This window comes from Vigna unguiculata, chromosome 9 (genome assembly GCF_037176805.1).
Source record: "Vigna unguiculata cultivar grain cowpea cultivar isolate G323 ecotype 2 chromosome 9, ASM3717680v1, whole genome shotgun sequence".
In the NCBI taxonomy this organism is placed as follows: domain Eukaryota; kingdom Viridiplantae; phylum Streptophyta; class Magnoliopsida; order Fabales; family Fabaceae; genus Vigna; species Vigna unguiculata.
The window spans coordinates 2,508,062-2,521,468 of NC_140800.1; the positions used below are offsets into that span (position 1 = coordinate 2,508,062).

The 13,407-nt window shown below is 29.1% G+C and overlaps 1 protein-coding gene across 1 annotated transcript; it reads right to left on the reverse strand.

Moving 5' to 3' along the window:
* Positions 1–273: 273 nt before the first annotated feature.
* LOC114163278 (transcription factor bHLH35-like) lies at positions 274–6,635 on the reverse strand. Its single transcript, XM_028047493.2, has 5 exons — positions 6,406–6,635; positions 6,094–6,259; positions 5,659–5,895; positions 5,305–5,475; positions 274–621 (listed from the first exon to the last, which is right to left on the reverse strand). The coding sequence occupies exons 1-5, from the start codon at positions 6,486–6,488 to the stop codon at positions 532–534; spliced, it is 747 nt and encodes a 248-aa protein (XP_027903294.1). The 5' UTR covers positions 6,489–6,635; the 3' UTR covers positions 274–531.
* Positions 6,636–13,407: the final 6,772 nt, after the last annotated feature.

Sequence of the window (13,407 nt, forward strand, 5' to 3'; positions counted from 1 at the left end):
TTAGTACTGATATTTTTTTATAAAAAATTGTGAAAACTATTAAAATAAATTGGCTTATAAAACCAAACTTTTTAATGACTTTTTTAATAAATATTAATAACAACTATTTTGTTAAGAAAAATCGTAATTCCATGCCACTTGTTGTTACAGTGCAGAGACTCATGATATGTTATAGTTTCACAATGTACAAGTTACAAAACATGGGAAAAAGTACAAGTTTTACAGAACATTGAAAAAGGACAAGTTAGAAAACATTTGACAAAGAAAGTAAAATGGTGTGAAAAGCAATTTTATTATAAGAATAATAACAGTTGATACAGTAGACAACACAAGGGTATGAAACTTGCAAACTTTCCCAGGTGATAAAGTTGAAGATATTTGATTGATGGAAATATTGAGAGGGGAAAAAAAGGGTAACTAAAACCAAATTGTACTTAATAACCAGAGAAAACTTCTATGAAAGGCATGGTTCCTAAACTTTTCTATTTATACAATAGAGACCCCAACTTATGATGTTTTTCTTCTTCTTCCTTAAATGCTCATGGGACTCAGAGGTTCGTTAAGAGCTGCAATGGCTGTCTGGATCTTTATCTCCAAATGATACTTATCTTCATCATTAGCCTGAAAATAATTAAATGTAATATTAGCTCTTTTCATAATTTTCTATAACAGTGTGTGACATTGTGTACCAGTGTGTACCAGTGTTTCTGTTCAAGAAAAGGTGAAGAATACACAAATGGCGAATATATATATAGGTATATATAGATAGATAGATATTCTTTTAAAATTGATCAGAGGTTACTATGTTTGATAAGACTTTTTATTTAAGAAAAACATTCTTAGAGAAGTAGCATTTGAAGAATACTTTTAAGAATATTGTTTGTTTAAACATTCTTACAAAGGAAGGGTTGGGACCAAAAGTTGTGATAAAATAAGGGGAATAGTTATAATCGTAGTGATAATAAATAACATTCTAAAGAACCTTTTAAAAGTTGTTTTTCAATAAAAGAAATAATCTTTTTTAATCTCCACTTATCATTAGATTATTTTTTTTAATTATTTTCTAGATTGTTCATTGTTTCATTCTATGACTATTCTCTAACCTAATGTTCCTTTCCAGACTTTCATATCAAATTATTAAACTATTGAACCATAGAACTATAATGAATGTTTATATTTTAAAAATAAAAGAATCTGAACAGATCTTTGCACTAAATTATTACACAAAATATAATAGTAAGAATTGATTTGAAAGTTTTAGCAGTTAGAAGTATGGTTTGACATCTGTATAGCATATTGAAAAGAGGGAAACAAAACACGTCAACCATGACATGTTTTATAACAAAAACACGTCAACACTTGAATTGTTTTTTTAGAAAGACAGATAGTGCGGCACTTGTTTGTTTTTTAAATCTCTAGCATCTCTATTATGAACTAATAGTCATGTTTAATAGCTATTAAATATTTGTTATGCAATCATTATAATTCATAAGTGATATCTATCGTTTTGGAGTTGACATTAATTAAGAAGTAATTGAGAACCCACTTTAATAACGTGCACGTAAGAGTATTACCACATTCATAATTTTTTGAATTTAAATTTCATCTTTATTGTATAAAAAAAAAATAATTAAGTATAATGATAACTTTTTGTATAAACTATGTGTATTTCTAAATGTTTAAACTTACAACTAAGCATTAGTCTTCTATTTTTGTTTTTCAGACAACTATGTATTGGCTATTAATTAGTACTAAAGACTTTAGTAGTTCCATTATGTGAATCTCGTCTAAAGAAAAAAAAAGTTTTGTGGATAAATACAATATTTCATGTTATGTTCTCCTGGTAGTAATATTCTAAACAGGCTCTTTCAATATTTATTTGCCGTAGAGCTTGAAACATCGGTTGGACGTTGGAACACACTTATGCGATCTGTTTCTTGATTTTCAAAATAAAAACTGCTGTTGTTTCTTAAAAAGTAGCATATTTTTCAAAATCTAAACACGTCTCTAAGCTGTTGTTATTTTTTTATTTTAAGGTCTCACTTTCTGTCTCTATTTTTATTGAGTCCCGTTTACAAACAGTTTGAAAAAATAAATAATAAATAAATAAACTCTTGAACTTCATTGTCGCGTTTGTTATCTCAAAATAAAGAAACAAAAGGGAACAAGCAAGCATTTATATTTTTTTTCAAGTGGGCATTAAAGATTTGTATGTACTGTAATTTATAGACTGCACTCCTGTCTTATCGTTTTCCTCGTGCCATGGTTTGACTTTGAATTAAATATAAAACCACGTTTATGTGTTTGGCAAATAAGAAGGTTCCTTAATCTCCTCTGTGAAAAAAAAAAAAAAGAGGAAAACCTCTGTAGCAGTGAGAGTTGTTGTATGGTCTTTGACGGGTACGTTTTGGAATGAAGATTGAACTAGTAATAATTAGAATTAGAGAGTGGGTAAACGACAAGTGGTTTTGCGTTTGGGTCAAAAGAGAGTTGTTTTAGTAAGAGTGGGGTGTGGACGTGGGAGCGACATAGTGAGTGCAGAGGAAGGTTCGTTATGTCGTAGGATGTAAGAGGAGTCGTTGTTGATGATGAAATTATTGTTTGTAACGAACGAATAACGAGAACAAGAAAAACAACAAGAACGTGCGCGATTGAAAAACGGCACCACTTGGGTCAGAGTCACGCCGATCCATGAAGCCTTTTTCACAAGCAGAAGAACGAGAAACACGTTTTCAAAATTCCGTCTTGGTTTTGGTTTTGGTTTTGGTTTTGCTGATGCTCTGTTTTTGAAATTACCTAGCAGTGGAGATTCCCCCAAGTTTTGGTCTGTCTCCTCTGGAACAACAAGGTCGCAGCCATGTGAGTGTTGCCCTCCAAAATGAAATTGATTGTGAGTGTGTTTAAGCATGATAGAAATGTGGGTTTATGTTGTCTGGTTTGGTGTAGTCGTAGATATTTAGGACACTATTTAGAGACAAGCCAGATACAATGAAACAAGGGGAATTGGATTACGTTGCAGTCCTAATGCTCTGTTTGGAAGCACCACTGGTCGAAAGCGACAAACAAAAGTGAGACAACAAAGAGTTCGGCACGTCTAAAACAGGAAAAACAAATCTGAAATCTTGCGGGGAGCTCACTATACTATACTATTATATTGAATTTTGTTTACAAAATAAATTCACAATCTATAATTTTGAAAATTCTCTGTTCATTAAAGATATTATTAGAATATATTCTACACGTGAATTCTAATTTTATTTTATAAGTTATTTTTTTAAATTAAATTAAACTTTAGATTAAATTTTTAATATAATATCGGAGTTTATTGTCATCACTTATTGTCATGCTGGAGATTATAATTATCTTTCATTTGATTAGTTAGAAAGATATTTAGTTAAGAAACTACGATAGGCTTTTTATAGTTAGTTGATTAATTCAAGTACCTAACTAATTTGATAGTTCATTAATCAATTCGATTAGATAGTTAACTAATCAATTTAATTGATTAATTAAAAAATTAAATTAGTTAATTATGGATTAACTAATAATTGAACTGATTGATTAATTAACTGGTCAATTTATTTAGATAGTTAATTAACCAATACAGTTAATTAATTAACTGGATTAGTTAATTAGTAGTTAACTAATACTTAAATTAAACTAGTTGATTAGCTAATTAATCAATTAGATGAATTATCTAACTAACTCAGTTAATTTATAATCAGAATAAAAATAATAATAATAAAATCATAAATAATACTAATTGACATATAGCAATCAACTATATAAAAATATAAGGAAATAACATAATCAAATTCATATTATATACTTAAATAAGATCAATATCGTTATCATCAAAGACACGAATCATTGTGTCTTAATTTTGTTTCATATTTTTGTGTCGTTTCACGAATTTGTAATATGTTAATCAATTAAGTTATCGGGTAATAATATTTTGAGAAATTCATTTGAGCCTTTTTAAGCCAAAATTGATTGTTAAAAAGTAAACTAGATGCTTAAATTTGAAGCTTAATAACAAATTTAATATAGATTATTTTCATGAAACTCAAGATTCGTAAATGGTTATTTTGAATTTTTTTTTTCTATTATGTAAAAGTTGATCCTTTAAAATGAAATGAAATTAATTTCGTAGAAAATTTATCAGAAGAAAAATATTAATCATAATTGTAATCAATCATACGCGAAATATTTATTAAAGTAAAATAATTTTTGCATATTTGAAACACACCCTGGTCAGCTTGACTTGATGGTAATAAAAAAACACACTTTAAATCAGCATCGCCCTCCACTTAAATTTTGTCTCATATAAATGTTCAAGATCCCAATGATGACAAAATATTAAGAACCCATAAATGGTGTTTGGTATTGACGTATCTAAATTTTTCTTGCTAAAAACAGTAGTGGGCTTTGATTTTTTTATTTATTTCTTATTTCTTATCCACCACCAAGTCTATGATGATACAAAAGAAAAGGAAAAATGTTCTTTTACTAGATCCAATATTTGACGACTATTTTTAGTAATTAAAAAAAAATTAACTTTTGTATTTATGAAGAAAAAGAAAGATGAAAATATAAAAGAATAAATGCAAAATATGTGTAAAAACTTGTTGAATATAAAAATAATAGCACGAAAAAGGAAATTAAGCATCGAGAAAAGGAAGCATAATCTTGTTTTGTAGGAAGTTTGGTTTATAATATTGATATATAAAGGGAAAGGCCATTTTGTTTGAAATTGGATTTGGTGTGAGTTGAAGTGCGATATAATAAATGGAAAAGATTTGAGAATTTTAGGAGTAGTGAGAATCACGTAATCTTTTCTTCCATGTTATCTGAATACTTTTTTAGTATGATTACAACTTAAATGATGTGATGAAGAAAATTAGGAGTCTTGAGTCTTGACCGGACTTCACTCAGAAATTCTGGTTAAAGCCCTCATGATTGCCCTCAAAAGTCTAATACTATTCCTAATGGGTGTTCCACATTTCCACTTTTGCTAAAGTGGTCTCGTGCTTCCTCAGCACGTAGGCCCAAATTCTAGTTGTAAATTCTTTATTTTCTCTAATATACACGCACACGATATATTTTCTATAAGATTCTCCTCATTTATCATTATGAGTTAAAAAATGGAATTGGGATCTCTCACGCACCTACCTACCAATTTTACCAAAGCTAATTTAATGGGGATAAAGAAATGGAATAATATATTTTATAGTATAAGATAGGAGTGGTTGTGAAGGGAAAAGTGATGTCATGTGATGAAGGAAAGGAGCTAAGAAGACTAACCTCGATGAAGACTGTTTTCAGAAGCCTCCCTGAAAACGAAGTGATGTTAGCAGTGATGATCTTCAGCTTCAAAGATTCGAACACCTCGCACAGTTTCACCATTGTGTCTGTCCTTTTGCTGCATGTCAAACTCACCACAGCAATTTTCTCCCCCATGTAGGTCACGCTCAGCTGCATCCACCACATCAAAATCAATTAAAAATTCTAACGAATAACAACAAAAAACGCACAATACCCCACATCATCTTCATATAACAAATCACCACTACCCCACACTATTTTTATAGTATCAATAATGCAAGAGAGAGAGAGAGAGAGAGAGAGAGAGAGAGAGAGAGAGAGAAGGGGATTAACATCAAGGACTTCAATTGGGGAGTTTCTTGAAATGACTGAATCGTATATCTGCTCGGTTCTCTTCTTCTTGGACCTCAGCACCACAGGGAGCTGTTCCTGCTCAAAGTCATAGCTTGAACCACTCTTTTTTGGCATCCCAGATTCAAGATCCATGATCTCAGCTTGGATTATCTTCTCTTGCTCGTGCAAATGCTGGATGTAGTCAATAGCATCCTTAATTATCGAAGCCTTATCCATCTGCAACAAACAAACCCCACTCATCATTCTATAACAGACACAATTTCACAAACATCAAGCGTGCCTCATTTTCTTCTCTCTTGTGTTTACACTTCAACACTCCCAATCACCATATTCAAAGATATCAATGCGCACACCAAATAAACAGTAAGTTAACAAGTCATTAATTAGTTAATTAATCGATTAATGAAACCTCACCTTGCTGATATTAGGAACCACCGATCTAAGCGCGAAAAGCCTTTCATTGAGCTTCTTCCTCCTATTCCTCTCCGAAACAATGTTCTTGGATGCTGCAGTTGAAGCAGCACCATCAGGGGAACTGGAATCGTAGTACCCTGATAAAGCCTCCTCGAACCCCCAATTACTGGTGACCAAACACAACACCAAAACGAATAAACCAGCTTATGTTAGCCGAATTGTTGACAGAAGATGCAGTATTTGAGATTGATTAATTAATTATTGATGAGTTGTTGATGTTACTGTTATTAATTAATGAACGTTAAGTTTTACCTGTCAAGCTCCTGGGTCTGGAGGAACATGGTGGTCTCCCAGTAATGCTTGTACTCTTCACCAATATTCTCCATATTCTCCATGATTAAGGTTGAGAGAGAGAGAATATGGTGATGAAGGTGGTGTGTACAGTAATAATAATAAAAAAAAAAAATGTGTGTTTGTTTCCCCTTTTGCGTGCTGTGGTTTTAGCGTAGGTTTGTTTGTGTTGGGGACTTATATATAGGGAGAGAAGGAGCAGAGGAAGAGGTTGCGGGTGGAATTAATCACGTGACAACATCAATAGGTTCATCATGCGACGGTCAGGTCTCTGGACTCTTGTATTTGCTGCTTCCTAGAAATATCCAAATTGTTCAAACAGTTCGGTCCGCATTTAAGGCATTCATCTTCATTCTTAAAAAAAATTTATTAAAGTAAAAAAAAAAAAAAAAAAACATCTTGTGAAGATTAGAGAGAAAATAATTAGAAATTTCATGTAATTTTGAATTAACTCGTGTTTATTATTTTTCAATAAAATAATAATTATTTTACTTGATTTTGTTCTAAATATAAATTATTTGCAGCGGATAAAAATAACGTAATTATATGTTTATAATTGATCTTAGACGGTAGAAATGTACAAGTCAGATTCACGTTGTTCATTAATTAACTTCATGTTGTGCTTCTTCTTATTTAACTGAAATCTCGGTAAGTTTGAGCATCTTAAATGTTATTACTCATTTTAGAAAGAAGAAAGAATTTTGCTTCTATGAGAACTGAGCCTTGTATTTATATAATTATTATTTTTATCGTATTTTCTTACGTGTGATAGAGAAAGATATAAAAATAATCAGAATAATATTTATCACTATGCAATCAGCATAAATAGACCCTCATCTATGGTATTGTGCCACCTGTCCTTTGGTTGTTGGGCCTGGGGCTGAAACTGAGTCCAGAGCACAGATACTTTGAGTGAGTGTGAACAAACAACTGGATCCATTTTTAAAAAGCTTTACTATTAAAAACACGTTTTTTTTATTTTTAATAAAAAAACTGAAAAACAGTTTTAATTTTGGCCTAAAACACACCTAGTACTTATGTCAGTAACTAGAATGTTTAAATCGTTTAATTAGTTAGTTAATAGCCATGTTTGGAAAATGCTGCTGAAATTAAAATAGCTTATTTTTCTGAAGAGGAATTTCTACAGTGGCCGAACGAATATAGGAGTAAATAAAGTTTTAATCTAAATAGTTTTTCTAGATTACTATTAAATAGGAAACAAATTTGTTAAGGATAACAATGTAGTATGACCTGTCACAGCTGGATTGGTCTGTTCCACATAAAAATTGTTGGTTAATTTTGTTCTTTCATTCTGTATAATGATTGGCATACGGACATTTAGACAAACTTACATAAACAAAATTAAAAAAAATCATATAAATATTGTAATAATAATTTCTTTTTTATATATTTTGTATATTATAAGTCTATTATTCATAAAAAAATTGAAACTAAATAAATATAAATTTAACATTCACGTCATGTTAAAATTAATATTTAAAAAAACATAAAAATAAATTATTGTCTAAACAATAAAAGAAACTGGTTTATGGACTCAAACATAGAGTAAAAGAAAAATAAAATAGTTTAGCCTGACTTGAAAATTAAAATATAATAAAATTATTTTTTGTAATTTATTCAGATAAGTTCTTCTTGTCATTATAGTCTACATGTGAGTTATGCTACATACAAATTAAAATACTGAGTCAAGTTCATTTTTTTTTCTTGTGAAATAACTGGTATATCAGTGTGCATAGTTCATCATGTGTTGTCATCTTAAGTATTTTTGTTAGTGACAACAATATTTATAATTCTCAAGTACTGTGTGGCGGTGTTTGTGTTTATTAATCAAATGGTTTTGAATTTTGGTGATATAATATGTGTAAAAATATATATATAAAAAATTAATATTATCATTAAAAGGGAAATATGGAATTTATTTATTCATCTTTTCATGGATATGAATCTTATGGAAAAATAAAAACATAGAAGAAAAAATGCGTAGAATTCGTAGAGAAGAGTTCCCTGAGGAGAAAAGTATATGGTGACGTATTGAGGTGACATCATAATTGGTTATGATGACGTGTGAACGTTGTGTGAATACATAGAGGGGTCCATTAGCCACCCATGGAACAGTGATCAGCTTCGGACAAAATATTAACTTCACACTCTCTAAGTCTTTCTTTTTTAGGGTTCATATTTGATATTGAAAAATCTGCAAATAAACACAAATTATGATTGTTTTTTTTTGTTGTAGGTATCCATAGGCTTATTATTTTATTAATTTCTCTTCCTATCTATTATTTCCTGGAGGCTATGGCGGCTCTTTTATTTTTCTTCCATGGTTATATTAGAATAAAATACAATAATATTTATAGTATTTGGTTACGTATATTCTAATTCATAATCATAAATGACACGATTTAAAATTTGAAGAAGAATAACCTTAATTTTGTGATAATTTAACTGTTATTATATTTTGTATTTTAAAGTTTTAATTCAAAACTCAATTTTACAAAAATAGAACTTGGGTTGTTTTCAAAATAGTTCGAATTTCATTTTTGTGTATATGCATCGTATTGATCACGGATTAAGTAATCATGTCTATACATAAATTACTTTTGAAAAACACTCTCTGTATAGAGAGAGAATTTGAGAAGTAAAACAATAGAGTTTTTTCTTTTACGAATAAACTAAAAATAAATAAAGTTTATATCACAAACTTAAAGATATTACGTTTATAACACAAAATTTGGAATCCTCTAAAACTTTGGAATCTGAACTCACATTTCTTGCAAAAACTTTTTATACAAGAGATCTTTAAATGTACCATTAATTTTATTATATTATACTTATTGAAAATCATTGAATAAAAAAAATCTCTTAAATATAAAAAACACACCCGATTATAAGATTTAAATAAAAAAACACACTCACAAACAAGAATATACAATTTAAATAAAGTACACCTAAAAGCACAACAACAAATATGGAAAGAAAAAAAGAGTAAAGAAGAGTACATTCAAAGAATAAGAACATAAAATTTCAATAAAATTACACAAGAAATTTAATACGCTTATCCACAAATATTATTATTCAATTTTCTTTTTTTTTTCAAAAATTACAAACATTCTCGTAAAATCTTGTTGAAGAAAAATAGAAAATGTCTCATCAGAACTATTCACGTTCTTCATACATTTAAAAGAACTTATCGAGTTGCCATAACGTTACTGAGATCAACCTTTTGAAGTAATTGTTCTCTTTTTTCCCTTCTTCGTATTACTCAGATTAAGCCATAATATTAGGAAAACCTAACTAGTTTAAACTAATTGTGTTAGGAATCTAAGTGAGTCTAAATTTCATATTGACCAGAAATGAGAAAACAGAACATTATATAAAGATAAAGACTCATGAACACATTGTCTTAAGATTTTGAGTTTGAGAGTGGTCAGTGGCGGAGCCACATAGAAGCAGGCGGGGGCCACGGTCCCCCCAACTTTTTTTTTTTTTTTTTAAGTTTTATGTATTTAAATATTTTTAAATTATATATTTTTAATTTTTTTAAATTATGTGTATATTTTAAATTAGATAGTAATATACTGAAAATTAATAAAAAACAAATTAGATATTTTTTTATAAAGTAAATCATTTAATTTTAATAAATAGTACAATATAAAATTAAATATAATAAAGAAAAAAATTGTTAAGATCACTTTTCTTTTTTTTTCACATTATTTTTTATGTTTTTTCATATGTTGTATTCATTTATTACTTTTTACCTGATTTCTTTTGTTATTGAAAAAAAAAAGTTAAACAGAAACTCATTATTTTTGTTCTCATCTTTTTCATATCTTCTCTTATTCGTAAAGGAAAAAAAAAATTCTCTTGTCTCACTAATGCAATACTAATATTTAGCCCTATTTTTTTTTTATCTCATTACCCTTTTGTATATTCATTTTTTATGAAAAAAGAAGAGCAAATAATGTATTATGTGATTTTTTATAGAGTATTTTTAAGTGTAACTTGATTATCATAATTATTTTTAGTAATTATGTCTCTCAATTTTTAATTAAATTATAATAAATTATTTTTTTAGTCTTAAACTTGTTTTATATTATAGACAGGTATATTGATAAAAAGAATTAAAGAATAAATTTATTTTTTAAAAATTGATAAAAAAGAAGTGAAGATGAGAACAAAATATTGTGATGACTTTTGAATCAATATATGCATATTAGTAAAATGGAAAATCAATATTTTGCAGATAATATAGTTATTTACATTGAAAAAAATAGCTAAAAAATGTAGTTATGATTCAATTATTTGATAAATTCAAGAATATAAAAAAATGAATGATGACAATATTATTTAGATATATGTATTTTCTATTATAATTATAGCTATATTAGATTATGTATTAATTTTTCCTGAATTAGTGACAAAAATATTAAATATATAAATTGAGTATATTATTTTGGTTCCCCCATAAATTTTGGCCAAGATCCGCCACTAAGAGTGGTGTCAATGTCTTATTAAACTCAGGTCTCATTAATATTGTATTTCCCAATAAAACCTTCTACATAAACTTAACAAGACATTGTTAGATTGAACTCTTAATAATTGGTCAAAAACTATAGTTATTAGTCAAGATTCTATATTCAAAGTTTGTTCTAAACAGCACATGACATGATAGAGTGATATAATGAATATGCAGATGTATATGAGTGTAATGTTTGTTTCCCTGAAACTTAAATATGAAGCCATGACGTGCACGTAACACTACCTGCCTCGTCCAACTTCGGCTGCAACCGTTTATACCAAGGAAACTTGACTCAGTTGACACAGTGTGGTGTGTTGCACTGTTTCATCATAACACTCTTCTGTAAATTGCCACCAAATTCCACTCTTTCAACTTTCCATCACCATAATCACACATTTTACTTGTTTTTATTGTAAGTTTTTCTGATTCTTGCTGTGGACACAGATAATGAGACTCAACACATTATGTCTAATTCAACGACAGAAAAACGTTTACTTTGAAAATGTTTCTGATCAAAACCTAAACTTTTACAGATACATTTGTAGCTACCATTGTCGAAACTGTGTGGAGGACGTTCTTCCACTGGTCCTCAATACATCATCAACATTTAAATTTTAAAATCATCGTACGTATTAATTGTTGACGAGGTTTTGTCGGTAGTTGTGATCTTGTCAGAAATAGCACTGAACGTGAGGCTCAGAGTCACGATGCTGGATAAGAGAAGATTGGAATGTTTTACAACAAATTAAATAATAATAAGTAAAAAACGCACAAGGTTTTTAAATCGTAATAAAATAGAATAAAAGAAAACTTACTTTTGAAAATACTCTATTATCGATATCAGTCTAATGATAAAAATTGGAAGGAGCGTGAAAAGATTATATGTTCAATTCTCCTATTAATATTTTATAAAAAAGTATAAAGTTGATTTGAAGGATTTGGAAAAAATAATCAAAGAGGTTTTTAAATCGTCAAAAATAGAATAATAAAAGTTTACTTTTTCTTTTTTTAAAATATTCGTATCAAGGTTAGTCTAGCAATAAAAATTGGGAGAGAATGTGGGAAAGGTTATATGTTTAACTTTTGGACTAACGTTTAAGAAATATAAAATTAATTTGAAAGAATTTGGGAAAAAATGAGAGAAATTATATATTCACTTTTTCTATTAATAAAAATTAACAACTAATATTAACATAAAAATCGCTTTGCTTGTTTAGTTATTTAAGTAGGATTATTCTATCAATACTATAAATAAAATGAAAATATAAATAAAGTAAGGAAGACATTATTGGAAGAAAAAGAAAATATGGAAACCAGACCTAACCTTTATATAAAATAAAGTGATTTTGAAAAATAGAAAAATTATACATCTCATATTTGAAGTTTATATATATTACGAAAGAAATCAAAAGTTATTCTGGATGGTACATAGAAAAAAATTTTACTATTTATAATATTTTATTTTCAAAACCTGTGTTATCACATTTTAACCAAACAGGCATACATTCAATAGAACATGTTTCAGGTATAGGAATTGAACGTATATCTAAACACTCGTATGTTTTTCCTCCTTTCTTGTTGTAGGTCAATCTTCCTTTGTTCTCCTATTCGGTTATCTTTTTTTCTCCCGTTCGGATGTTCAGACAATTGGGGTAGTTGTCAATTAGGCTTGGATGCTTAAATCAGTCCAAATCCGGTCAGAATTAACAATCAATACTATAATAAATGCGAAGTAAATGTCCTTACCAACTTACCTTGAAGTCTTATTTATAGTTTTTATATGGGCTCGTGATTAAATTTTCTTTAAGTGAGGCTCAATTGCTTTTTAAACTTTTACTAACCTATTTTACTTTAACTGCAAATATCCAATTTTTTCGCTCTGCAACCCGACTAACGAGGTTGAGCGTGCGTGCTTTGATCGGTCTTGACTTTGGGCTCAAATAGTCGGATGAGAATGGCAAATCATGGTTGGTGTTGTCGATGCTTACATCAAGAAAGATCTCAATGTGATTTTTGGTTAGTTGTTGACAAAGTAAATGTGGCATTAGGCCACCCGGCCGTTGCGAGCGGCCATCGGCCACTTATCCTTAGATCGTCCAACCAACGTGTTCTTTTAACCACTCTGAAGAAATTATCACATCAACTAGTCACAATTTCAAATCTCTAAGTATTGGATTATCTCCTTATAATAGACAATTTTCGGCCCTTATCCTTAAGCCAGACGGATAGAGAGAGGTTAATCCCCACTACAATATGTTCAATAGCTAAAACAACTTATATTAATTCCGCATATACAGAGAGAATTATGAATTCTCAAAAAAGTTTTCTTTTACTCCTCTGAGTAAACAAGTACAAGAAAAACAACATGTGCAACCAAATGTTATACCATCAATATTTATTTTAACCCAGTCCATATTCGAAAA